General features: G+C 41.5%; 1 protein-coding gene across 1 annotated transcript in view; it reads right to left on the bottom strand.

The window, feature by feature from the left end:
* TTC27 (tetratricopeptide repeat domain 27) overlaps nucleotides 1-27,312 on the bottom strand; it is a 171,123-nt gene that overhangs the window by 3,450 nt on the left and 140,361 nt on the right. The window contains exons 16-19 of the mRNA XM_044261742.1: nucleotides 25,537-25,702; nucleotides 6,643-6,840; nucleotides 5,264-5,375; nucleotides 1,449-1,549 (exon numbers count right to left, since the gene is read on the bottom strand). Coding sequence (XP_044117677.1) covers nucleotides 1,449-1,549; nucleotides 5,264-5,375; nucleotides 6,643-6,840; nucleotides 25,537-25,702 — 577 coding nt within the window. The remainder of the gene's footprint in view (nucleotides 1-1,448; nucleotides 1,550-5,263; nucleotides 5,376-6,642; nucleotides 6,841-25,536; nucleotides 25,703-27,312) is intronic.

The following is a 27,312-nucleotide window of genomic DNA, read 5'->3' as shown; positions in this document are numbered from 1 at the left end:
AAGCAATTAATAAAAAGCCATACATACTCTGGGAAGGTTTTTACATGTGTCCGGAAGTGCACTTCACCTACCATAGACTTGCTCTCAGAAGTGTTGGAATTTATTTACAACCCAAGATTAAATAGTGAAGGCAAGCAAATATGAGAAAAGAAACCATTGAATCGTGCTAGAAACTATATTCCTTGGGGCGCCTGGGTGGGTCATTTGGTTAGGGGCATCTGCCTTCAGCTCAGGTCATGATCTAGGGTCCGGGAAACAAGCCCTGCTTCTGGCTTCCCTCCTCTGCTGGGAGCCTGCTTCTCCCTCTGCCTGCTCCGTGCTTTCTCTCCCTCGCCAATAAATGAATTAATTAAGAGAAAGGAAGAGGAAAAAAAAAAAGGAAAGGAAAAGAAAGAAAAAAGAAAAGAAAAAGGAAAGGAAAGGAAAGAAAAGGAAAAGAAAAGAAAGGAAAAGAAAAAAGAGAAACAAAACTATATTCATTTCCAGTTTGCTTCCAGGGGTATGTATAATCCACACCTGACCACGCGATCTCCAGGCTCCGCCCCATACCTGACCGGCCACAAGCAGACACTCTGGGCTCCAAACCAGTTCCCTCAGGGATTCTCAGGCATCCCCTGCCCAGCGCTAGTTCACAAGGTGGCATTTGTAGATCGACAGTGAATGTTTCAGTTGTCAAGCCTGAGTCACTCACCTGCCTTAGTCTTTGTGAAACCCGTATACCACCTACTTAATATTTGTCTCTAAATCACCTTTTTAATATAAATAGAAGTCTTTCTTTTTTAGAGGAAACATTACATTACTGTAAGTGAAAAATAAGCAATAATGTTCATGAAGATGTAGGTCTGAGGTGCTAGTTAAACTTTTTCTAACATATGGTGAAATAAATATGCATGAAAATCAAAAGTTCAGCCAAGTGCTACCAGAGGCATATATGTCATACTCTGGAAAAAGTGACAATCAGGAGAAGAGCATTGTTTTCATTTAAATTCAAGAAGGCAGCAGGGCTGCGTTATTAACTTCAAAGACTCCCGAGTTACCCAGGTGAAGGGTGGTCTAGCCATGGGCCGATAACACCCCCACCGGTACAACCGACCCCCTGGGGGCCGACGTCTAAACCGTCACGTGGCCGGAATATTACCCCTGACATAAAGGAAGATTTTTCTTTTTTTTTAAAATATTTTTTATTTATTTATTTGACAGAGAGAGATCACAAATAGACAGAGAGGCAGCAGAGGCAGAGAGAAAGAGGAGGAAGCAGGCTCCCCACTGAGCAGGGAGCCCGATGCGGGACTCGATCCCAGGACCCTGAGATCATGACCTGAGCCGAAGGCAGCGGCTTAACCCACTGAGCCACCCAGGCGCCCCCATAAAGGAAGATTTAAGCGCAGCCGCTGATGGCACAGACCGTCTTTCCGGGGGCACCGGGTTAACTCCCACCGAACTCTCACCTTTGCCTTAGATGACAAGCCCTGCAAATTGAGTCGAACTGAGGAAAGCACCTGCACAGCCTCCTGGGGACTGGACTTGTTTTTACTGTGTTTTATAGCCACTGCAACATAAATATGGGAGAAAATATGCGTTAAATGCTGCTAACGATCATTTACAAGTGCCCAAAACAATTACTTGATTAGGTTTTTATAGTACAGACTTCGGGAATATTCCCACATGGACAGGTTTTGTTTTGGTAAAAGGACAACAATTATGTGCATAATTCCCCGCACTGTCCTTTTTCATACTTACTGCTAACCGGAGAATTGTGAGGGGAAGTAGGTGATTTTTGGTAAAATACAGATCACTGGGAAGAGACTCTAAATACACACACACACACACACGTGAAATTACACAAAAAGAGACGAAATCTAACTGAATACAAGGTACACGGAGGGCAAAACCAGAGGGAGCAGCTCTTTCGTGTGGCTCCCCGGGGCAGGGGTCCCTAACGGGGACTCACAGTTGCCAATGACAGCAGCCCAGTGAAGCTCAGTTCTCACTGCATTCTCCTACTCAGGATTTACTCCCCATTCCAGAGGAAGTGGCTTCAACAACCTACGTGCTTGCGTCCCGCGAAGTGACCACACCCGGGCTCTCGAGTGGCTGAGCCGCGCTTGGAATCAGCAGGGAGTGGGAGCGAACCGGGTCACTCACGCGGGACGACCCCGCCCCCGCGAGCCGGAGCCCATCTTCCTAAAGGGCGAAATTATGCTAGCACAGTAATCCTAGTAGAAGGCCTCGCTATTAATGCTTCGTAAGAACAAGTGAAGAGCTCTGCAAAAACACAGCACCTGACGTCTCTCCACGGGTTTGTGTTTTTGTTCTTCTAAACTATGCTTGCCACAAAGCACACCGATGACCAGATCCTATTTTAAAAACTACATGAAACAGTGCAATGCTGAAAGTCGCTTGGTACCCCAGACCTTAGACCAGGAGTGGAAAACAGGTGTCTCTCTTGCACATAAACTCTCATCAATGGGTAGGGATTGCCTGTGCCTGGCAAAATCATTGTATCATTAATGAATATCTTCCATGGTTGGTGAGAACCAGGTTTGACATTCTAGACTTTGACGTTTCAAAATAATTACTAGACTTTGACGTTTCTCAGCTAAGGGTTGAAGCAATGCACGGTCACCAACAATGTGCAACTTGTCTTCAAAGGGCACAGTCAACCTGGAGATAGCGAGGATTATGATGTCTGTGTCCCTGAGGAGAAGAATGTTGTAACTACCACAGCTAGGGGCGCTGGCCTGTTAAATACGTAGGTACGTATCAGAAACAGCTGTGACAATTTTTTTTTAATCCTTATTTTCATTCTGGAAAGAAATTAAGAAAAAAAGAGAGCAAAAAGACAAAAACACTATTACAACCCTCGCGCAATCCCTTTGCACTAGAGACAAAGATAAGGGTTCTAGAAAGGGAGAGAAATAAAATGCCATTTCAAATCAGCAGGAAATCCAAGAGAGCAGTGCCTCCTCCAGGCAGACACTAAAGTGCATAACTATTATTTTGAAAGTCCCTGGGTGGCAAAGAAGGGCCCAGCTTTTGCCCACCCTTTCCCAGAAAACAGAAGAGCAGAAACTGTAAATGAATAGCCCCCAGATAATACAAATGGGTACACAATGACAACACTGTCACAGAAAGGTCTCGAGCCCTATGTACAGACATTGCAGTGTCTTTCTTCCGAAGTACACGGCTACTCTTCAAAACAGCAGCCCAAAAGGGAGAAAATTATGCGGAGATTTTTTTTAATGTTACATTTCTGTTTTCAGAATTGAGCATGGTGGACAACAGTGTTGGGGAGAAACATTAAAAATAGAGAATAGAATAACAAAGACACCCAGTTCATTCCTCAATTGAGCACTGGTCTACAAAAGCAACAAAGAAAAGGTGAATCTAAATCTAAATCTTCATAAATCTAAAATATCACCAGAAACTAAAGCTGAGCATCCACTCACAGATGCTTAAAATGCTTTGGGAACACCAATGTCTAATTTGTTAAGGTCAGAAGGAACTTAGAAGAATAGAAGGTTGTTTTTCTCCCAGTATTCCCCTGATGAAAAAATGGTGCCCAAATTAGCTTAAAACCAACTTTTAGTACAAAATGAGGATTTTATTCCCACAGTACTTATTTCTTTACCCTGTGCATTTGTATTTGATAGGTTTAATAGCATCACTTAGTGATAACAGAAAGTATCTTGACTTTGACTGTTACGAAGCTAGCTGTTCACAGAAATGTTTAGGGTTGGCAAGCTCAAGTAGATAAGATAAATTCTTCCAAGGAGATTGCACCTTGCTGTAATTATGTGCATAATACACCTAGGTATGGGTTTCCTCAATCATGGTACTCTATTCACAAAGGTCACAGGCCTCAGGACTGAACTCCATCTGAGCCCACCCACCATGAGGCCAGCATAAGCCACGTGAACTGCAGCCACATTCCACGGGTCTATCAGCAATGACCTCCACCTTGTCTACTCTGAATTTCAGCTGGACAGAGTTCGGCATGTCTCTCTGATCTGTCAAGGGGTAGACAGGCCAGATAACTGAATATTTATATCCTTTTTGTCAGTGATATCAAAGAATGTAAGTAGAATTATCAACTACGAAGCCCATTTCTAAACTGTTCAAATGTTCTGTGACTTCTTTAGAGACACAAACTTTACTCTTGTTCTTCATTTTTCTCTTTTTAGTTTTGAGTGCCTTATCAGACATCTCAGCTCCTGTACCCCAGAAGGAACAGGGTTGGGGTGAGAAGGTCAGGGATTTACATTTCAGCCAGGTGCAAGATACTTTTAAGTGTTTAAATACATCTTCATTTATTCTTTCTAACAAGAAGGTAGGCATTGCCCCCATTTTACAGTGAGGGAACTAAGGTTCAGAGGAGTCAAGTGATCTACCCAACACCGCCCAGCAAGTACAGGGCAGAGCTGGTTCTGGAGCTCAGGTCTCCCTGATTTCAAGGGTCTGCCCTTGTTGGCTCCCCAATACTGTAACTGTTAGTTGCCAGAAAAGCTAGAAGAGGACTTTAGGATAGGTTCGTAGCTCTGTGATTCAATTCTTAACACAGTGGCTTCATTATTTTATTTCAACTGCATTCCCAGGGCATCACACATCCATACTCAATTCTAAATAGAAAAACGCATTATTAAATTTAACTGGCGTATTTTTCATTAATGCAAATAATGAAAAGGGGCCTTTATCTGGAATATACCCAACAGGCGTGCAACCTTATATGTAATGTTATCTCTCCCCTCAAATATCACCCACTTAAATTTCCCAAAGGCAGGGATAGGATTATATTTTTTATTTCTTTCGCATATGCCATAGGTCTTTGTACATTGCTATTCTCCAGTAATCTATGTATTTTTGGAGAAAAAAATATTTTCATTTATAAAGGAAAACTACAAGTCAAGAAATGTTAACAAATTTCCTTAATACTACATAATCAACACAAACAGACGGTGTGCTTGAAAGTCAGACACAGCTAGGAAGGTCCTTCCCATCTTGAAAGCTCCTAATACTGGTCACTTACACTCGAATGGTATTTAAGTTTCTGTCCTTCCTACCATTCCAGCCTCTATTTTCTCCTATTGCTCCAAAGTGCTTACCCAGTAGCTGGTCTTCTAAAGATTTGCAGCACGAAATATGGCTCTTTCCATATAACGAAATAATCTGAACTTATCTGGAATGGAACTTCACTTTTGACAAATTCTTTTTCAGTAAAAATACAGTAAGACATGGCAGGAATATCAAACATTACATCAAGTACCATGTGCGAGTCCTAAGGCTCTGTGCACCACTTCCTTAAATGATGTCATGTCTTTCTCCCAACAACTGGACTGTGTGTCACACTTGTATGCCTTAGAGAGATACTGGAACGCCTGAGGACAGAAAAAGAACAGTGCTCAGAATAACAAAGAGAATTCACATTTCCAACTCGGTTTCCTGGAGGTCATGTGGAACTAATTTCAATTTGAGAAACTAGCATCTGTGTTATGTAGCACGATCTTTATTATTCTCATCAAAAAAGGGGTACAGATGCAATCAAGTAGATGTATCTGGACAGAGAAACTTCCCTCCAAACAGAGAAACAGAGATGCCAGGTTTGGAAAACTAGAAGAAGGGCACAGACCTTTCCTCAGCACCCGTAGCCATCAGCTTAAGAGCCCGGTTAAAAGAAGGAGGCATGAACTTGATAGCACCTACAGAGTCACCAAGAGGCGTGTGTCCTCATGTAAGTTTAAAACACTTTCACAGCCCCATCCCTGCAGATTCTTGAGGGAGAAGTCACCGATCAGAGAATTCAGACTGCGCTGGAGTCCACACATGCAAGAGCACATCATTCAAGAAGAAGGAGAAGCACAGAAAGTAGGAGTGTGTGCCCGCGTGTGTGTGAATGTGTGTTCTCTGGGCTGACAGGCCATGGCGGAAGCCAGCTGTGGACTGCGGGAGGAGAGATGGCCAGGAATCCCACAGATGAGCTGGACTGCAGCGAATTCCAAACTCATGCAAGGAGTACATTTGATTTGTTGTGGATGTTTTGAAAAGAACAGAAAACAATGATTTCAACCTTGGAAACTCTGGGGGCTCCTTTGGGTTCTGAGATAAGAGGCCAAAGGCATAAGTTAAGTGTAACTGGTGCTCTCGTGCACTTTCAAGAAAGGGGCAGGGTAACCTCTGAACAGCCTTTTGTGTTCAAAGCGCTCCTTCCATGGTCTTCTCTTGCGCCTTTTTCTCTTTCCCTTCCAAGGCCCCCATCTCAGATCTAAACCCTCTTTTGTCGCTGGGCCCCATCTACCTCAGTCTTCAGCAAGGAGCCTGCAGAAAGGGCTGAGAGTAAAGCATATGAACAGCTGCTTGCCGCAGCTCCAGTCGGGGAGCAGGCTGGAGAGTGCCTTTTGCAGGAAATGGAGAACAATTATGTAAGAAAAATTCATGGAAAGTAAAAAAGATGAATGCTTGCAAGTCTTAACCTGCCCGCCATTCAAAGTGCTTACGTTAAAGATTCCAAATAGAGATTCGGAAAACCTGAGCATATCCATCATCCTTTTTGAGCTCATTTAATTCTTCCCCCAACCATCGAAGGAGATCTGCTACATGTAATTTAAACAAAAGGCAAGCTCCCGCGAGGACTGAAAGAGGACTTACCTTTTCAATTTCATCAGGCTTTTCACTCTGCCCATTTCCATACACTGCGGCATACAGCCTCCAGATTTCCCCATCATTCGTCACTCTTGAAGTCACTCTGCCAAGTAATTCCCGCAGCTTTCCTCTGAGGGCACTTGCGACATCTCCACTTCGATCGGTTACCCCGTCAACCACTGCCCTGACCAGAATTTTAAGGACCTTAAAAAATGCACAGAACAAACTGGTAAGCTAGAAACAACAAAAAACAATAACAAAAAACAAGGGGCTACCATCGCCATTATCAAGGACAGTGATGGTGAAAAACCTTGAGACCCACTGGAATATCACCTTTACGCTTTTTAAAAATAAACATGGGGGCACCTGGGTGGCTCAGTGGGTTGGGCCTCTGCCTTCGGCTCAGGTCATGATCTCGGGGTCCTGAGATCGAGGCCCGAGTTGGGCTCTCTGCTCAGTGGGGAGCCTGCTTCCCCCCACCTCTCTCTGCCTGTCTCTATGCCTACTTGTGATCTCTGTCAAATAAATAAATAAAATCTTAAAGAAAAAAAAAATAATAAACATGGAGCCATGCTGAACCACTCTCTAGAATCACATGCTGATTCACCTGGGCTCCCTTTTAAGGTTCCTTGGAGGGCACGAAGCCTTCTCATTCTGAGCACTCTCTCTGAATGTTCTGATTGACAACTGTAGCTTTTAGGAATGTCAGCTCAGACTCACGGTCCTTTTTATACACAGCAATAAAAATGGACAAGAGAACATTCAATTGTGTTTTTTTCTTTCTTGTTTGGAAAAGATACCTTATCTCTGCCTGTAAATTCACATTACAACCCCATATATGTAGTTCTAATTCTGAAAATACAGAATTCTTATTACAATCCCACTCATGGTTTTAAATCTCAAAGTAACAACGCAGATGAGACTGTATGGATCTGCGCTACTGTCAAGTGATCACTCTTCCAACATTTCAAGGATTAACACGTTTTAAAAGGGATGGTCTATTAAAATAGTTACTGTCCAGTACAAATAAAGCCTACTAAATCAGTAAAATACTTTGCTTTCTCTGGGATCAGACAATTGGCCTAACGTCCCATCCTCTCACTTTACCCATAGGAGGAGATGGGGAAGAGAACTTTAAGCTTTCTTACAATAAAAATGGAGAGTGGGGGCGCCTGGGTGGCTCAGTGGGTTAAAGCCTCTGCCTTCAGCTCAGGTCATGATCCCAGGGTCCTGGGATCGAGCCCCGCATCGGGCTCTCTGCTCAGCAGGGAGCTTGCTTCCTCCTCTCTCTCTCTGCCTGCCGCTGTGCCTACTTGTGATCTCTGTCAAATAAAATGAGTAAAATCTCAAAAAAAAAAAAAAATGGAGAGTGGCAGTGCAGGTGCTGGAGAAGAGAGTCTGTGTGGATATTTGGTGGTGTGTGAAGGGAACAGAAGGATGAAAGGGTAAGGAGGTGGCATGTCTAGATGAACAGGGGCAGGTAGGGCGAAGGGAGCTTCAGACAGGTAGATACCAAAGCCTCTGCAAAATTCACATGCAGATGTCACAAGAAGAGTGGGGGACCTTGAACAGGAGTGAAAGCAATGACAAATGTCTTCATACTCCATACCTGTATGTTCAGCGGCAAGTTAAATGAGCTTACAAGAAAGTTCTATAAGGAGGAACAGATAGCAGAAGTCATTCCTGGCCATGACAGATATTGCCTAAAGAGATTCTGTTGGTTAAAATCAGATTACAGATAGAATCCTAGGGAACACTACACTTAAAGGAAGGTAAACAGGGGTCTATGCATAAGCAAAACTAAAAAGGAGTCCATGAAAGTGACGTCATGGAAACCAAGGGAGGAGGAAGTACCAAGAGCACAGCTACAAAGTTTAGGGCTGGAGGACGCTACTGAATTCAGCAATTACAAAGGATTCGTTACTGTATCCAGAGTTAAAGCCAGAAGAAAGGCAGGAGACATTGTGATTTCAGACCAGAGGCTTACAAAGAGAGAGAAAAACATGAAAACCAACACAACTATTAGCATCATAAAAGACAGAAAGTAAAAAAAGACCCCAGAGAGAGTCAATTATCATATGGTTTCACTTATTTGTGGAGCATAACAAATAGCATGGAGGACATGGGGCGTTAGAGAGGAGTAGGGAATTTGGGTAAATTGGAAGGGGAGGTGAACCATGAGAGACTATGGACTCTGAAAAACAATCTGAGGGGTTTGAAGTGGCGGGGGGTGGGATGGGAGGTTGGGGTACCAGGTGGTGGGTATTATAGAGGGCACGGCTTGCATGGAGCACTGGGTGTGGTGAAAAAATAATGAATAATGTTTTTCTGAAAATAAATAAATTGAAAAAAAAAAAAAGACCCCAATCATAGTAGCCTGTAACACTCATTTTAAATATTATATGTATGGGCATAGAATGTTAATAGAGAATATTCATTTAACCAAAAGGTTTAATGTAAATATACTGGGAAGATAAGAAAGAGAAGTAGCACTTGGGGTGCCTGGGTAGCTCAGTCGGTTGAGCATCTGACTCCTGGTTTTGGTTCAGGTCTCGATTTCAGGGTCATGAGATGGAGCCCAACGTGGTTGAGCGCCACGCTCAGCTCTCTCCCTCTCCCTCCCCCTCCGCTCCTCCCCACCACCTGTGCTCTGGTGCTCTCTTAAATAAATAAACGAATGAATGAACGCATGTAGGAATGAATGAATAAATAAAATCTATTAAAAAATATATCCTTTAAAAACCAAAAAGAAAGAGAAGGAGCAGAGATGTTGATATGTTGATGTAAGAGAGTTAGGTCCTTGATTACTGTAACAGTCAACCGATAATACCTAAATTTGGTTAATAAAGAGTAGTAGTGTTTATATTATGAAATATAGAAATGTACAAATGGCAAAAGAAACACTATATACTATATACTAACTCCTTTAGAGAGCAGGATCTTTAGGACTAGAAAGGGGTAGAGAAGGAAACTGCTGTATTTTGTTATAAGCCTTTGACTACTATTTAAGTTGTATGTATGTATGTACTATTTTCATAAAATAAAAATTTAATTTAGGGGCGCCTGGGTGGCTCAGTGAGTTAAGCCACTGCCTTTGACTCAGGTCATGATCCCAGGGTCCTGGGATCGAGTCCCGCATCAGGCTCTCTGTTCAGCAGGGAGCCTGCTTCCCTCTCTCTCTCTCTCTGCCTGCCTCTCTGTCTACTTGTGATCCCTGTCAAATAAACAAATAAAATCTTAAAAAAAATTTTAATTTAAAAACAGAATAAAAATAGAGAAAAGGCAAGAATAAACATTAAAAAATTGGTAAAAATAAAACAAAAAATGAAGGCAACATGATTACTGATTTATTAGACTTTAACATAATGTCCTTGGCATGTGCGGGGAGGGGCTATTGATAAAAAGAGGGCTGGTGAGGGCTTTGGGAGAGCCGGCAAGGCAGTGATCTCACTCATACTCCAGGGGCTGGTTACACAGGTGTGTTCCCTTCATGCAAATTCTTGTGTTTACTTATGATTTGTATTCTTTTCTATACATAGACTGTATTTTAATAAAACATTATTTTAAAAGTTATTTCCTGCAGTTAAGAAAGCCATCTACACTAAAGGGAATAAACAGAGTGATTAAAATACATTAACAAATGGAGTTAATTTGTAAACCTAGAAAGTGGTCTTAGAATGATAACAGGATAACTTTTTAAAAACTATTAATTTTATAATTTACTAGTAATATCCCCATTTTCCTCCCACTAACTAGTGAGAAAAATCACATTCTAGCTATTCAGACTGACTACAAAACAGTAACTTTGAACACATACTTAAACCCTTCTTTAAAAATTAATACTTAGAGAGAAAAAAAGGAAGAAAGTAAATATTTGTAACTTAAAAGGAGAAGAGCCTGTTGCAGTAGAGTTTCTCTGATTAAGTGAATCACCAAGTAATACAATTTCCTCTTGGGCAGTCTATAAAGTTTATCAGCATCACATTCCTTTGCATTACCAAAATCTATAGAATTTGTTGCTGAAATCCACTATAAATGCAGGGACTATGACATTGGTAAACAGCAGTGATGAGGACGGGTCCTCAGCCTACTATATCATAGAATTGTTGTATCAAGGAGTCAATGTACAATATAAACCTATAAATTATTATGATGATCATTGATCCTCAATTTCCTTTACTCCATCAGAAGTGGACAGCAAAACCCCCATTGTTAGCTCACTCGCCATGTGCCCCTAAATTTCCTTTTAGTTCAAAAGAGACCTAAAAAGGGGTGCCTGGGTGGCTCAGTGGGTTAAAGCCTCTGCCTTCAGCTCAAGTCACGATCCCAGCGTCCTGGGATCGAGCCCTGAATCGGGCTCTCTGCTCAGCGGGGAGCCTGCTTTCCCCTCTCTCTCTGCCTGCCTGTCTGCTACTTGTGACCTCTCTGTCAAATAAATAAATAAAATCTTTAACCAGGTGGTGGGTATTGGAGAGGGCACGGATTGCATGGAGCCCTGGGTGTGGTGCAAAAACAACGAATACTGTTACGCTGAAAATAAATTTTAAAAATTAATAAAAAAATGTTTTTTAATAAATAAAATCTTTAAAACAAAACAAAACAAAAGAGACCTAAAGAAAAACAGAATCTGTCACCACGGTAGCTGCCCTCAATACCTCCCACCACCTCCACCATGAGCATCACTATGTGCCAAGCCCTGTGCGGAGCCCATGACCAACCTGATCACATTTGTTTCTCACAGGGACCCTAGCAGGCAGGTACTTCATTCTCCCCACTTTACAAATAAACTCAGACAAGAAAGACAAAAATGTACTTTCTTGGGTCCCATAACAAGTGAGACACAGAAAAGGTTTTGAACGCCAGTGGTATTTGACTCCTGAACTTTGATGAAGATGATGAGAAGACAATAATGGTAGATAACACTTCTAAATATATATGTAAGAGAGACAGAGAACAGAGACAGTGACAGAGACAGAGAGACGAAGAGAGCATGTGAGCATGCTCGAGAGCCAGGGCCTCTATGAAGGCATAATCCTCCTCCTGACAGTCCTGTGAGGAAGGTGCTCTGATTATCTGCATTCTGCAGATGCAGACACTGGAGCACAGAGGAGTCAAGTGACTTGGCCAAGGTCACACAGCTGGGGAAGGCACAGTTAGATCTGAACCCACAGTCCAGATCCTGAGTCTTGCCTCAAGCATTCGTTGTGTTCATTTACAAGGTACAGCTCCTTATTCCTGTTATTTCTTCCCTTCTAATAATAAATTCTTTTATACCGGAAAAACCTCTCTTTTATGAAATATGTATACTAGTGACTTTGATCATTTCATTATTTCTTTGCCAAATCTTGAATAGACCAAACCAAACAGGTTTTTGTAGTTTTTCAACTTATTTATTTTTGTTACTTCCCCAAGACATCAGAGCTAATAAAAAATAGAAAGGGAAAAGAAAATTCCCAAACACAAGCACTACTAACACTGCAGTGAATTTCTTCTAATGTTTTACTACACACAATTTTTTAATACTATGTAAACAGTCTTATCTTCGTGATTATGTCATGGAATTTTTTCATGTTTTCATATACTCTTTAAAATAGATCATTTTAATAGATTCAAAATATTCCACTGGGTTGACAGACTGCAGTCTGTTTAACAATTTCCCTGCAGTCAGATAAAGAGGCTGCTTCCATGCCCTGCCACTGATGTTATTACTATGATAAATGACACTTCACTGCGTATCTAGGTTAGATTTCCAGAACAGGAGTACCTGGCTGGCTCACTCGGTGGAGCATGAGATTGGTGATCTCAGGGTTGTGAGTTCAAGCCCCAACGTGTGTGTAGAGGTTACTTTAAAAAATAGAAAAATTGTTAAAAAAAAAAAGAAAGAAAGAAAGAAAGAAAAGAAAAGAAAAAAAATTTCCAGAAACAGAAGTATAGAATCAAAGGAATAAACATTTTAAGACTCTGGTGGTGATTCTGATACTTTCTAAACGGGCTAAATCAAATTAGATCCTATCATTAGTATATGAAAATGTGTCATTTCATTGAATATTACCAGCACTGAGCAGATCATTATCTTTTAAATCTTTGATATTTTGTTCTACATAGGGCATATGCAGCTATTTTTTTGTATTTTATTTCTTTCATTAGTTAGTGGAATTAAATCTCCCTCTAAACGTTTGCTGAGTAAACGTATTTCCTTTTCAAGCTATTTAAATGTTTTCTTAATCTGTATTGAACTCACTTGTTTCCAGTGTGAAAACGGCTTTACTGTTAATCTTCATTACGGAAACAATACAGCCCACAAGCTGATGCACTAATCCACTGCCGGCTCCTCTTTCTGAACCCAACACAGTACATGGCTTGAGAAAGGAGAGAGCGGATGAACCCGAGGCAGAAGCAGCAAACACGTGAGAAGCCATGGGGGAGAAGGCAGCGGAGGGTGGAAGATTGCCAAGTGCCCATGTCCACAGGTGGGCTCTCTACACGCCGTGTGCCATCAGCACGGAGACACTGCCACACCACAGCGCCAGCCCAGGGCAAGCCGGGGACCTGCGGGCACAGCTGGGCAGCGCCCCGGCCGCCTGGCAGGCCCTCCACCTGCCGAGGTGGTTAGAGGGCTACCCAGCAACACGGGCACGGGAAGAAAGCAGAGAACCGGGAGGTTTCCTGAGGAGCCAGACCACCTGCTGGTGGCGGGAGGTGGTGGGAGGTGGCCGTCGTGAAGGCACCCAGGGGTGAGGTTCCCCTAAGGTCCAGACTCACGTGGAAGGGCACCACTTAGGCCCTCCCACCAGCACGTATTACCAGTGGAAACCCAAAATCCCCCATGGGATCATAAGCCAACGGAGAAAAAAAGAAGACATCTGAAAAGTGCAGCCCTAACAAAATAAAATGAATGGTCTACATGAGAAAGATTTAAATGGTCGTGTGGAGGAAAACTTGTTACCTTGTCTCCCTAATACATACTCTCGGGAAGAGAAGGAGGAAAACCAGGGTGATGGTGAGACCTCAGGGGTAGCAGCACATACGGGGAAGGAAAGAGAGGTTGGGCTGAGCCTGGAGGGGCTGTCACCAAAAGGGGCTCGTCTCACTGGCTGTCACCAGTGAGACGAGGAAGCCACAGCTTGTAAGGTAAGAAGCTCGAAATTCTGGAAGACAAGTGAAAGAAGTATTTTGTGGAGGAAGGGAGATCTGTGGGGTTCAACGATGCCAATAGGCTGAAGAACTTGAGGACTACCGAGTGTCCCCTGGAAGTGGCAGTAGGGACCTCGCCAACAGTGCAGTTCAGCAGACGGGGAGAGAAAGCCTCATCGGCTTGAACTCCAAAGAGGCCGGGAGGAGGGCAAGTGGAGCCCATGGAAGGTGCTTCTCCTCCCGAGCTAAAATGCCGCAGAGAAATGGGGTAGCGGCTGGGGGATGTGGCTGTGCACAAGTTACTCATGCGCACTTGGAAGGCACTGAGGACGTTCACAGACTAGAGCAACAGGTAAACGCACTCAGTAGTATTGTCCCACCTGTCATGTAGCACAAGTTCTAGAGGCGTCTTTTTTTAAACCACAGTGATTATAAGGGAGGACCAACTAGGCTTTTTAACTGAAAACTAATCCTAACGGTCTACTCCAAAGATGATTCTTCAGTCTGTGATACTTTCCTGAGGTTCTGGACACCCACGTGGTAATCTAATGAGAGTTCAGAACCCTCTTTCCAGAATGTGCATATCCACATACACAAGTCTTTTTCACAGTGTTGCTGATCATCACATCACAATCTCCTAAAGCCTAACAGTGGATCGTTCTTAGAAATTCTACTTTGCAAGAGAGAGACAGAAAAACCAAGACTCTTTAACTACAGAGAGCAAGCTGATGGTCACCAGAGGGCGGTGGCAGAGGGAGATGGGTGAATCAGGTGATGGGAATGAAGGAGGGCACTTGTGACAAGCGCCGGGTGCTGGGCGGAAGTGCTGAGTCCCTGTATTGTACACCTGAAACTAACGTAACACTGTATGTTAACCATACTGGACTTGAGCAAAAAAGAGAAATCCCAGTTTGTCCACCATGGGCTTCTCTCTCAAAATTGCACACGACTGAGTTCTATCTGAAAAGCTTTATTAGTTTTCTGTCCACTCCCTCCCTATTCTTACTAGCTCCTTTGTCACTTCCAGATGTTTAAACATCTGGTGTTGTTGGCTAATGGCAAGGCCTTCACATGAGGAGTGGCGACATCTCCGGCCGTGGTGTGGCTCCGTGCACGTCCCCTCTGCCACCACAACCGCCCCCAGTGAGGTGAAGCTGGGTGCTGGGTGCACCCCGGCATCTACCAACCCTGCTAATCTCACAGGCACTGCCGTCTCCCTGAAAAGGGAGCGCTACAGTTGTGGCGGGTCAGCTGTGGTGAATTTGCATCTTCCCCAAATGCATGTCTAAACAGAACTTGACAATGCGATCTTCTTTCAAACAGATATAATTTGTGGATATAATTAGTTAAGATGGGGTTATACCAGGGTTAGGGGTTGGGGTTGTCAGGGGTTAAAAAACAAGCAACAGGGGTGCCTGGGTGGTTCAGTGGGTTAAAGCCTCTGCCTTCAGTTCAGGTCATGATCCCAGGGTCCTGGGATCAAGCCCCACGTGGGGCCCTCTGCTCTGTGGGGAGCCTGCTTCCTCTTCTCTCTCTCTCTCTCTCTCTCTCTCTGCCTACTTGTGATTTCTCTCTCTGTCAAATAAATAAAATCTTTAAACAAACAAACAAACAAACAAAAACCCAAGAAACAAGCAACAGAGGTTATACCAGATTCGGGTGTGTCCTAAGTTCAGTGACTACCATCCTGCTCAGAAGAGGAGAGGACACACGGAGAAGGTGGTGCGGAAGCAGGGGAGGAGGGAGAGATCAGAGCAACGCCACCACAATCCAAGGGATGCCAGGAGCCACCAGCACCCAGAGGAAGCAGGGAAAGACTGTTCCCCACAGCCTTCAGAGGGAGCACGGCCTGGCCAACCCCTTGATTTCAGCTTTCTTGGCTCCAGAATTGAATGGCGAGAATACACTTCTGTTGTCTGGAAACACCACGTGTGTGGTAACTTGTTAGAGCAGCGGCAGGAGACTAATCCGGAAGTGCTGAGTAGAAAGACCCAGACAACACCGGAATCACTGAAACAGTCTCTCCCCAGGGCACTTCCCCAGCTTCTCCTAATCATCTTCCAGGTTCAGTTGAAGAAGCACCAAATGAACAGCTGTCACCTCACAGCCTGTCCCTTCTAGGGATGGTGACCTCTGGCACCCCACTCCAATGGCATCCTTTCCCCGTGTGTAGAAGTTTCAAATATCAAATCTCTCAAACTTTTCTTCCCTGGGGTATGGCTTTTGTGTCACAATTAAAAATGGTTTCTCCAACCCCAAGCTTATAAAAAATAGTTGCCATACTTTCTTTTCTTTCAGTGCTTTTATGGTTTTAACTTTTTTGGTGATGATGATGATGATGATGATGATGATGAAGATGAAAGTGGCCGCACTCAGAACACCTGTATGTGCCAAGCACTGTTCCAAGCCCTTTCCACAGATCAACTCCTTTACTCCTCACAACAGTCCTCGAGAGGCCGGCACTATTTCATCCCCATCTTACAAAATTGAGGCATAAAGCGATTAAGTTCCTCCAGGCCGTAGGGCTGCAGGAGGGCGGAGGAGGGCTGCAAGCCTGGACTGCCTACCCCCAGAATCTCTGCTCATCTCTACAATGTCATCCTGATTCTCAGGGCACTCTATTTCAGTATCTGATGCAACTGAATTTACTTTAGTGTAAGCAGTGAGGCAGAGCTTTAGTTTTTTATTCCAGATGCTTGGCCAATCATCCCAATACATATTGAATATTCTATTTTTATCCCACAGACTTAAAATGTCCTCTTTATCATGGACCACATTCTCATAACTTACTTGAGTCTGTTTCTGAATCCACTGTTCTGTCACATTTCATTCCTGTAGCAGATAATAGCTCTTTATATAATAAGAGTATTATTAGCTTTTAATCTTTCTTATTTGTTACAAATATTCCGTCACATACTTTTTAAATGTGGTCATAAAAATTCTTTTAAGTTTTCTTTTATTGCTTTAAAGTGCAGAAAATTTGAGAAGTATCCATTTCTATTCCCGATTTTTTTATGAGATGAATAAAGAGTTTGCATAGAGTTAGTCCATTTGGAATTCATTTGATGTATCATAAAATAATCTAAGTATATTTTTTAAGCCTGGAGGCTTAGAGGGATTTCATTCTCATCGCTATAAACAGCCCTAAAGCTCCTCACATCGTCCCCAAACCAACGCCAGGCCCCGGATGCTCTGCAATAACCTCTTAATCCCTCACTCACATCTCTCATTCATTTAGGTGAGCCAGAACTTGATTCTCTGTCCTGAGCCTCTCTCTCCCCTCTGTCCCACACTGTGCCTAGGGGATGCGGCAGCAGAGAATGACTGTGGGGAGCCACCGCCAGACCCTGAGGAGAGCTCATGTTTCCTCACATGGACGAAGAGTGATTCCAATGTACATGCTGAGAAGTCCCCACAAAGAGAAAGCCCGAACTATCCCCTTCCCCAATGCTAACCTTGGAATCCTTGGCCAAGTTTCACCAAAATCTTGGCCAAAAGCACAAGGTGTTGGCCCTTTGCATTCTGGAGGTCTTCAAAGCCGGAAGGAATGGGATTGCCTGAAGGCCGGTCACAGAAACTTCCAGGAGGGCTCCAGGCCAGGAGTGAAGCCATTTTCCGCCTCCCGGCTTGGCTACCTCCCTGCTCCACTTGGAGTGCTTCACAGGATTTGCTCTGTTTCCTGGCCTGATAACCCCGACCCTTGGCTTCCCCAAACCTTGGTTATCACAGTGAGGTAGGCAGTTTAATGTTTGCTTTTTCATGTCTTTAGGGAAAAAAAAAGAAATGTCTTCGACTGTGGGAAAGGCATGCCCAGGCTTTTAGGTTAAAAAGATCAGACTTTGGGCTTCAAGTCCTAGCTTTACAACCACTTGCTCGCTCTGAAACATGAGACTTACTAGTTCACCTTGCTAAGCTGCAGATACCTCAGCAAAAAAACAGAAATAATACGGACTTTATGGATATAATTTGTGTAAGATCTATCCATGCCATCCCCTCTTTTCTTTCAGGCAACAGCTAGCCGCCACTCACTGCAGGACCGCAGTCTGGCTGGCAAGCTGCCCCAGTGCCTGTCAACACCACCTCCCCCTCCCCAAAGAAAACACCAAAGAGAAATCCACACAAAGAACAACATCAATATAAAAGAACACTCTGTATATGATTCTCCGTATATGACATTTAAGAAAAACCAAACGATAACGATGGTGCTGAAATCAGAAAGCAGTAGCCTGGCCTGGGGGGTCAAGAGCAGAGGTACAATGGACTGGAAAGGGGCCAAAGAGGACTTTCTGTGGTGATGAAAATGTACTTGATTTGTTTTGGGTATTGGCTATATAACAACACAGAATGATCCAAACACATCAACTAACACTTTAGATCTATACATTTTAATACACGTAAATTATGCCCCAATTTTTAAAAATTTTTAAATATATAGTTCACATACTCACTTATATAATGTAGAAATGGTTTTTTTTAACATAAATCTTCCCATAGACTTTAAGACATGATACAAAGGAGAAAAACAGGCATACCTAGATGTGATTGCTGTCTTTGGTTCCTACTATGACCATATAATTTGGCTGGTCAAATTATATAACCTCCTCATGTGTCACATTCATCCACTGTAAAATGAGAAATATTTAGTATCCACCTGAAAATACTGAATGCCCTATAAAAGATAACCCATGGTAAGTGCCAGAAACATAATAAGCACTTAATATATGTTAATCCCCTTCAATTCCTCTTCCATTTATAAATAGCAAATGGGGTGTAATACTTTAATACTTAAATTCTTTCCCTGAAATGATCACCCCAGTCATCAAAGAAGGGGGGTCAGGGAGAAGGAGAAAAAGAAAAAAGAAAAAAAACTAACAAATCAACATTAGAATTTACCCTGAGGAAATAAGCATGGCTATACACAAGGATTTATCTATAAGGATACTCATGGCATTATTCACAATAGTAAGTACCTGGAAAACTGAACAGAGACTAATTATGAAGGAATATGAAATTTTATTTTATTGTAACTAAAATATATATAGCTTAGACATAAACATAAATATGTATTAGGACAAAAAGCATTCCTAAGTTTTTTTTTTTTAAAGATTTTATTTATTTATTTGGCAGACAGAGATCACAAGTAGGCAGAGAGGCAGGCAGAGAGAGAGAGGAAGGGAAGCAGGCCCTCTGCTGAGCAGAGAGCCCGATGCAGGACTCGATCCCAGGACCCTGAGATCATGACCCGAGCTGAAGGCAGTGGCCCAACCCACTGAGCCACCCAGGTGCCCCAAGCATTCCTAAGTTTTAGTAGGCTATGCACTAATCAAAATTAGGACACAGAAAAAGGAGAAAGTGACATAGTACTCCTTTTATTACAAATACTGAAAAATACAGAATAATTTGTAGCTAACTTCCTACATCTGTATTAAAAGGATTATAAATTTACACATGTACACACACATAACAGAAACAATTAAAATGACAATAACCACATTTATAAAGAACTATACATAAATACATTTTTTTATGCAAACTAAAATAGAATGAGGTGCGGTAGTGTCAAAGATAAAGAATATCAGAGTTTTTTTGAAAAACACCCTTTGCTAAACTTGTAGCATCAAATGAAGTAAAACTTTTTTAGCCAAGATAAAAATATTCCAGACCACCTATCAATTGTCTTAGTCCATACTGACTAATTGTAATAAAGCATGATGACAGACAGAAATAGTCCATGAAGCTAAATACGACCAAGTCCATCAATAGCCTTTAAGTATGTCCTTCCATGATGATGACATCACTATAGAGCGATTCTCCCCACACCTGCCAGACACTAAACACTGCCATCAGCATTCTAAGACACTTGTAAGGAAAGCATTAACAGGTCCTGCCACATTATCTCACTGTGACTATTTCTCCATTACAGGGTGCTCCAGATGATAATTTGGCCTGAGCTAGTTGATGGTTATCTGGACATTATGTTCTCAGTAATATTTCTCCAAATCCAAATGTAAACAGTAAGCTAAGAGCCTTAAGACATCTTCAAAAGTACCATTCAAAGAGCTCTGTTTACAAGCAATATTTCTCATAACAGAAAGTTCCTGGGAATCCTGTGTGTCAAAAACAGGGTACAAGAAGGAAGTCTCAAGAACCCCAAAGCTGCCCTTGTTTCTAAAACCACTTAAGTCTTATAGAAACTAATTTCAAACTCACTGAAATATTCATGTGCAGATGAAATAGTGCTGTACAAAAGGAGGAATGTTTCATATTCTGAATTTGGGGAACAAAGGAAGAGTGAGAAGAAAACTAGATTAAAATACTAGCTGGCTAGAAATTGTTTAAAACTTATTTTCCTTCCAGTGCAGTTAACGCACAGCGTTACTCAGTCTCAGGTGCACATTATAGGGGTTCAACGGCTCCACATATTACAGTGCTCATCACGGTAATCCCCTTCCTCTATTTTACCCTTCCCCTCTGGTGACTATCAGTTTGTTCTCTGTAGTTAAGAGTCTGTTTTCAATAGGTAGAAAAGGCAAAGAACAAAACTGTCTTTAAGGAATATCAGTAGATGCCCCAGGGCTGCATTCTATGACAGGTCATCAATTTCATCTTCTACTTAGTGATGATGTCTTCGGTGTTCTCCATTCTCCTAGTCAGTCCATCTACACATTTCTATTTTAAAAATCAATATGCTGAACTCCAAGACCTTTCACTGATTATTTTAAAAAGATATGTTATGCACTCATTTCTGAGTATATAAATTTTACTTATTAATAAATTCTTGTTCTGGTTGATCGTTTAAAAAGAGTCTGTTTTTTAGTTTGTCTCCTTTTTTCCCTTTGTTCATTTTTTTTTTGCTTCCTAAATTCCAACATATGAGTGAAATGATATGGTATTTGTCTTTCGCTGTCTTATTTCACTTAGCATTACACTTTCTAGAATCCATCCATGTTTTTGCAAATGGCAAGAAACCATTCTTTTTTATGACTGCATAGTATTCCATCGTGTGTGTGTGTGTGTGTGTGTGTGTATACACAAATACATCTTCTTTATCCATTAATCTATCGATGAGCACTTGGGTTGCTTCCCTAATTTGGCTATTGAAAATACTGCTACCATAAACAGTTGTATCTATCCCTTCGAATCAGTGTTTTTGTATTCTTAGGATAAATACCCAGTAGTGCAAATACTGAATCACAGGGTAGTAATATTTTTAACTTTTCGAGGAATCTCCATACTGCTTCCAAGAGTAGCCGCACCAGTTTGCATTCCCACCAACAGCACACGAGGCTTCCTCTTTCTCTGAATCCTGGCCAACACTTGTCGCTTAGCTGGCCATAAATTTAAACTAAATCCTAATAATTTTCTTTAGAAAACCAAAAAATTGTCACTTTAGTTCAGGATTAGAATTTTAAATGGAAATCAGAATGTGATTTTTTTCCATGGGTAAAAATTCTTCATGATTAGATTTGCTTGAAGGAGTGAAAAGCTCCATGAACACCAAAATATGTTTGAAAAATCTAAGATAAAAGTTCCATCAAAATATCTCAATATATGTTACAAGAAGTTTGCGGGGGATAGAGTGGGGTTTCTCTTAAGACTTTTTTTTCCCTTTTCTGATGCTCAAAATGCATCTCTATGCATTCAGAACTAAGGTTGGATAAATGGAAAGAAAAAAAGTAATCCTTCGTTATAGAATCATTCTTTACATTAAATAAGCTTTGCTTCCTCTTTAGGTCTTCATTAAAAACTTAATAAAAAACATTTTTACTTCAAAATGAATTGTATTGACTGAGAACTGCCCAGAATTCCACAGAATACACTATTGTGTGAGCCTCTTCATTATTTTTCAGGCAAGCCTACTGAAGGATTTCTAAGCATGTGTTCTTACAATTCCAATGAATTAGTTTCAGTATACAACATGCAAAATCAACAACTGAAAGTTTCATCTTCAGAATCAAACACAGGTTATTTTTGCCAGAGTTTTCTCCTTGGTATCTGTCACTGGGAATACCAATATATTAATCTAATTATCACTTCTCTCCCAGTACAGTTACAGATACTCAAATACACCAGTATTATTCTAGACATGTGTAAGAATTTATTTCCATCCTGAGAGAGAAGGAGATTCCTAAGCTGGGGATGGTGGGGGAAGAGTAGAGACAGAAGAAAAACTGAAGATTCTCAATACATTTCCAGCTAACTTAGTTACAAGAGACTGGAATGATCAAGGCTAAACCTATTTTACTCTAAACCATCTTCAGTAAAGCAAATGTTTCATTTTGTCTCGCCTATCTTTTGGAATAGAGTCCTCTCGGGTCCAACATAGCTAGATGGCATGGCATATTTGATACACGGAAGTCAACTGAAATCAGCAATATCTTGATGACTTTATAATTCTTTATGATGTAGAAGTAACAGCTTTCAGAACAATCTTTGAACAGTTATTTTGATAGCATTAGCTTCCTTAAAACAAAGCAGGAAGATACATACATATGTTCCAGAGTCCAACATACCTTATGAATGTCCAAATCTATCCCATAAAGCCATGATGAGAAATTAGTTAATACACATCGAGTGCTTAGAATAGTGTCTGGCACACAGCCAGCCCTCAATACATGTTAGTTATTACGACTCTACCATGCCCCACCTTGACCTGCTTTATGTGCCTTGAAAAGCACAGGAGAATAAGTGAGATATAAAAACAGAAAAGACCCCGCCCACACCCACTTCGTGCTCATGTACCATAACCACTCAAGTCCATCTCTCACAGAAGAGGGGCCTAAACCTCTTCTGTTGGGTTCCTTATATAAAACCAACTCCAAGAGTGCCAAGCATAGAAGGATGATCAGTATTTTCTCAGTAAAATCCAAAAAGCTAGTCTGGTAAGTCAATTATTACTAATCCTTAGGAGATCTGAAGGATTGCTGTGAGTTAAAATATGGATTCAGTGGGGGAATTCCACCAGCAACAGAAAGAAAACCAGATCAGTTAGAGACCAGGGACACATGAGAGAAGATTAATGGGATGAGACTGACCAAGGAGTCAGTTCTCAGACACCTCAGGCAGACATGACATCCCCAGCAGCAACACCGCCAGGGCGACAACTTGGGAGTATCAACCCTTCCAGAACTTCACACCCCTTTCTGATGTGTGTGTGGTTTATTTGGCCGAGCCTGCAGGACTCCTTTAGGTTCCCTTCCTGCTCTGATGGTTTATAATTCTAAAGAGTGCTGGGGTTGAGCCAGCGGTGGTGTCTAAATGAGGAGTGCCGGACTTGAATGTTTTGTGCACAATTGTAAAATGTGAAAGAAAAAGAACCCAGAATTTATTTCAAGTATAAAATGGAATAAACTCCCAATATAAACTATTTACATTCTCTCTGAGACTTTAGGAACAGGCTTCAGAATGCTTTCTAGTAAAGAAGGATCTTTTAAAAAATTACAGTTGAAGTAAATAGGAGATGAGCACTTTGAGATCTCTGCCCCATCCTCAGTAGTTTGGTAACATACCAAGATCTGTTCAGAGCCTCATCTGTACCCTTTGTCTACAGGCTAAGTGTAGAAGAGAAAGAACTGCCTCCACCGAGAATTTCAGCTCTCTTTACAGGACTGGCAGGAAACCATGCAAATAGATCTGCCAGGGCTCCTAGCTTCTCTCGGATGTAAAATTCAGCTCTGCCTCCATTCATGTTTTAATTGATCTTTATGCTATAGAATTCAAGTCCCTTCTTTCTATAATAGAAGGTCAATATACAATATTTAGAAAGGACAGAAAGGTAAAAGAAAAAGAGAGCTGATTCAAAGGGGTCAACATATGTCCTGGAAGTAGGTACATCTTTCTACTCGAAGCCAAAGCTCTTTCAAGTGAATGTCCCAGAAGCTGAGCCTCAAAGTAACATGGCCAGTCATATGGCTGAGCTTGCAAGACCATGCATCTAGGTCGAGGACTGGGGCTACAGGGCAGGGCCCAAATAAGGTAAATTTTGGAACAGCTGGAGTACAGACAATACTACGTAGAAATAGTAAGGTATTGTCATATATCAGATGTTATTTTTGCTTTTTCATAATTTCAACTTCATCATTTTATTTTTTTTAAAGATTTTTATTTATTTATCTGACACAGAGAGAAAGGCAGCAAGAGAGGGAACACAAGCAGGGGGAGTGCAAGAGGGAGAAGCAGGCTTCCTGCTGAGCAGGGAGTCCAATGTGGGGCTCAATCCTAGGACCCTGGGGTCATGACCTGAGCTGAAGGCAGACGCTTAATGACTGAGTCACCCAGGTGGCCCCAACGTCATCATTTTAAATAGCATGTGCTGATTAATGCAAATAAAGTGTTGTACTTTCAAGCCCCCTGACTTTGTAACCCTGAGGCATCTACACAGCGTTGTCTGTGTACAATCTTCAACCACAAGATGACAAACACCATGGCTTCAAGTCTCCTGTGTTTTCTGAAAGGATCTAATACTTTTTTGTTAGACTTAACCATTCTGACTTCATCTCACCAAGAGGACCATTTCACTAAACACTGCAAAGAAAACGTTAGTCTTCATTTCTGGATTGTTCAAAACATCTGAAAGTATGTAATAAATGCTTGTTCAATGAGTGAATAAACGAGTATGGGTGTTACTCCAGCTATTCCATTGAGATAACCAAAGCAATAAATCACAACAAACATCATTCTATTTCATTTCTGCAAGCTGACTGTATGTACAGAAACCACATATCAAATATTCTTAACTAAGTCACAATAACGTTCAGTCTATGACTGCACAGACATATTTGACATTGGAATGTCAGAATATGTAACGAAGAATATTCAACTAGAGGGAAAAAATGCTCATTTTATATATCACATGTGTTTAACAAAATTTTCCTATGCATAGTCAAGGAAACAATTTGTATCACTCAGATGATTCTGGTCACCGATTCTGACGGGACACAGAAGCGTGCAGGGTTGGGGGGTTCCCCACACTACCAACTCAATTCTGACACTATTTCCCCACCCCAGAGAGGGCATCGGATGCCACAGACGGAGGTCTCAGTCCCGTAAGACTGCCGATCGCTCCACCTCCCCACTCCATATGCCAGCCCCAAGTCCAGGTTGTCCCTTACACTTTAGAGACTGGAGGTTCCAAACCCCACCCTTTGGATTTGATTAATTTGCTAGAGCAGTAAGTTCACAGAACTCTAAGAAACATTCGACTTACTAGATTACCGGTTTATTATGAAAAGATGTAACTTAGGTGCAGCCAGATGGTAGAAGTGCATAAGGCAAAGTATGTGGGAAAAGGCATGATGCTTGCATGCTCTCTCGGGGTGCACCATTCTCCTGGCACCTCCACGTGTTCCCCAACCCAGAAGCTCTTCGAACCTTATCCTGTTGGGTTTTTTGGAAGCTCAGTTACACAGACATGATTGATTAAGTCACTGCCATTGGTGACAGAGTTCAATTTCTACACCCACTCCCTTCCCAGGAGGTAATGGGGGGGAGAGGAGTGGAGGTTATGGGAATGAGAGTTCCAACCCTCTAATCACATGGCTGATACCCTGGCAACCATCCCCATCCTTAGTGCTTTCCAAAAGTCACCTCATTAACACAACTCAAGACACCTTTACGGCTGTCTTTGCTTAGGAAATTCCAAAGGTTTTTAAAGCCCTGTGCCAGAAACCACAATCAAAGCCAAATACATATTTAGTCAATATCACAATCATATAATCAAGCACTAACATCAATCACAAGTTGAAAAGAAAAATATGAATATTTTACCTGAACGTCTTTGTATTTGTCTCGTAAGTCCAAGAGCCGGTGATAAGCTTTAATGGCTTCTGAAAATTCCCCAACATCAGTGCTAGTGAGAATGTAGTTTTCCCAGATCTGCCAGTGTTCATAGTTGCACTTGAGAGCTTCTTGCAAAGTTCTAAAAGCTTTTTCTCTGTTGAAGGTCAGATTTTAAAGAGAATGATAATGAATAATCATAGCTAAAGAAACCGCAGCTTCAGGCATAAAATGCTAATGTGAACTTCCCGTCAGTCCTTAGTCATTCATGTTAATAAACAGAATTCGAGACCCAAACAACCCCAAACCACCTCAAATTTTCCTACAAAATTTTTAAAATTTTAAAGGAGCTCATACGGGACCAATGAATCACTGCCTCTGAAGCTAATAATACACTATATGTTAATTGTATTTAAATTAAAAATAAATAAAATAAAAATTTTAAAGGAGCAAGAAATTGCAAAACATAAACAGGCAGAAATGAAACAAAAACAGGGAGATGTAAATAAAAACCAGTTGGAAATTGTGGAATTGAAAGAGACATTTGAAACAAACAAAACCTCAATAGGTGACAGAACACTAGACTGCACAAAAGGAGAAAACTGATGAACTAGAAAGCAATAGTGAGAAATCCACAAGGAATGCAGATTAAAAAATAAAAGAGGGGTGCCTGGGTGGCTCAGTGGGTTAAAGCCTCTGCCTTCAGCTCAGGTCATGATCCCAGGGTCCTGGGATCGAGCCCCACGTCAGGCTCTCTGCTCGGCGGGGAGCCTGCTTCCTCTTCTCTCTGCCTGCCTCTCTGCTTACTTGTCACCTCTGTCTGTCAAATAAATAAATAAAATCTTTTAAAAGAAATAAAATAAAAGAGCAATAAAAAGAGGAAAGTATGAGACGTAAGGCTTAAACATACATTTGATAGATACGCCATCATAAATAGATACAGAAAATGTCAGGACAAGGTATTTGAAAAGATAGAGCTGAGCATTTCCCACAACTGAACAAAGATAGAAATTCTATGATCAAAGGGCGCCTGGGTGGCTCAGTGGGTTAAGCCACTGCCTTCGGCTCAGGTCATGATCTCGGGGTCCTGGGATCGAGTCCCACATCGGGCTCTCTGCTCAGCAGGGAGCCTGCTTCCTCCTCTCTCTCTCTCTGCCTGCCTCTCTGCCTACTTGTGATCTCTCTCTGTCAGATAAATAAATAAAATCTTTAAAAACAAAAACAAAACAAAACAAACAAAAAAAAAGTATATTTTTGTACGAAATTTTATAAATAAAGACAAACAACACCTAGGTATATTGTATGAAATTGCAAAACATAAAGATAATCCTAAAACCTACAAAAGAATGACAATGAGAATGGCAGATATTTCATTAGCAACAAAAGATGTAGAAAACAACAGACTAGTACATGTAAAGCACTGTATGAAAATAATTGTCAAGCCTAAAATTTTATAACCAGCTAAACTTAATACTCGAGTAAATGAGAAGTCAAACACTTTCAGATGTACAAGGACTAAGTTTATCATCTACTCCCCCTAACTTAAAAGAATTACTGAAGTACCCTCTCTTGCAAAAGTAAAAGGGAATTCAGACAGAAAGAAAGGGATACAATAAATGATCAATAGTGAGAACAGAAATTGATGAAATATGTCATTATATTTAATAAATTATTGAGAACAAAAATTACTAGTTGTTTGTGGAAAAAAAGTATAACTGACCATAGTCTCCAAAATTAAGTAAGAAATCAACAGTAAATAGCTAAAGT

The sequence above is a fragment of the Neovison vison genome, chromosome 8, assembly GCF_020171115.1.
Source record: "Neovison vison isolate M4711 chromosome 8, ASM_NN_V1, whole genome shotgun sequence".
NCBI classification, from domain to species: Eukaryota; Metazoa; Chordata; class Mammalia; order Carnivora; family Mustelidae; genus Neogale; species Neogale vison.
This window is presented reverse-complemented; position numbering and strand designations above follow the sequence as displayed.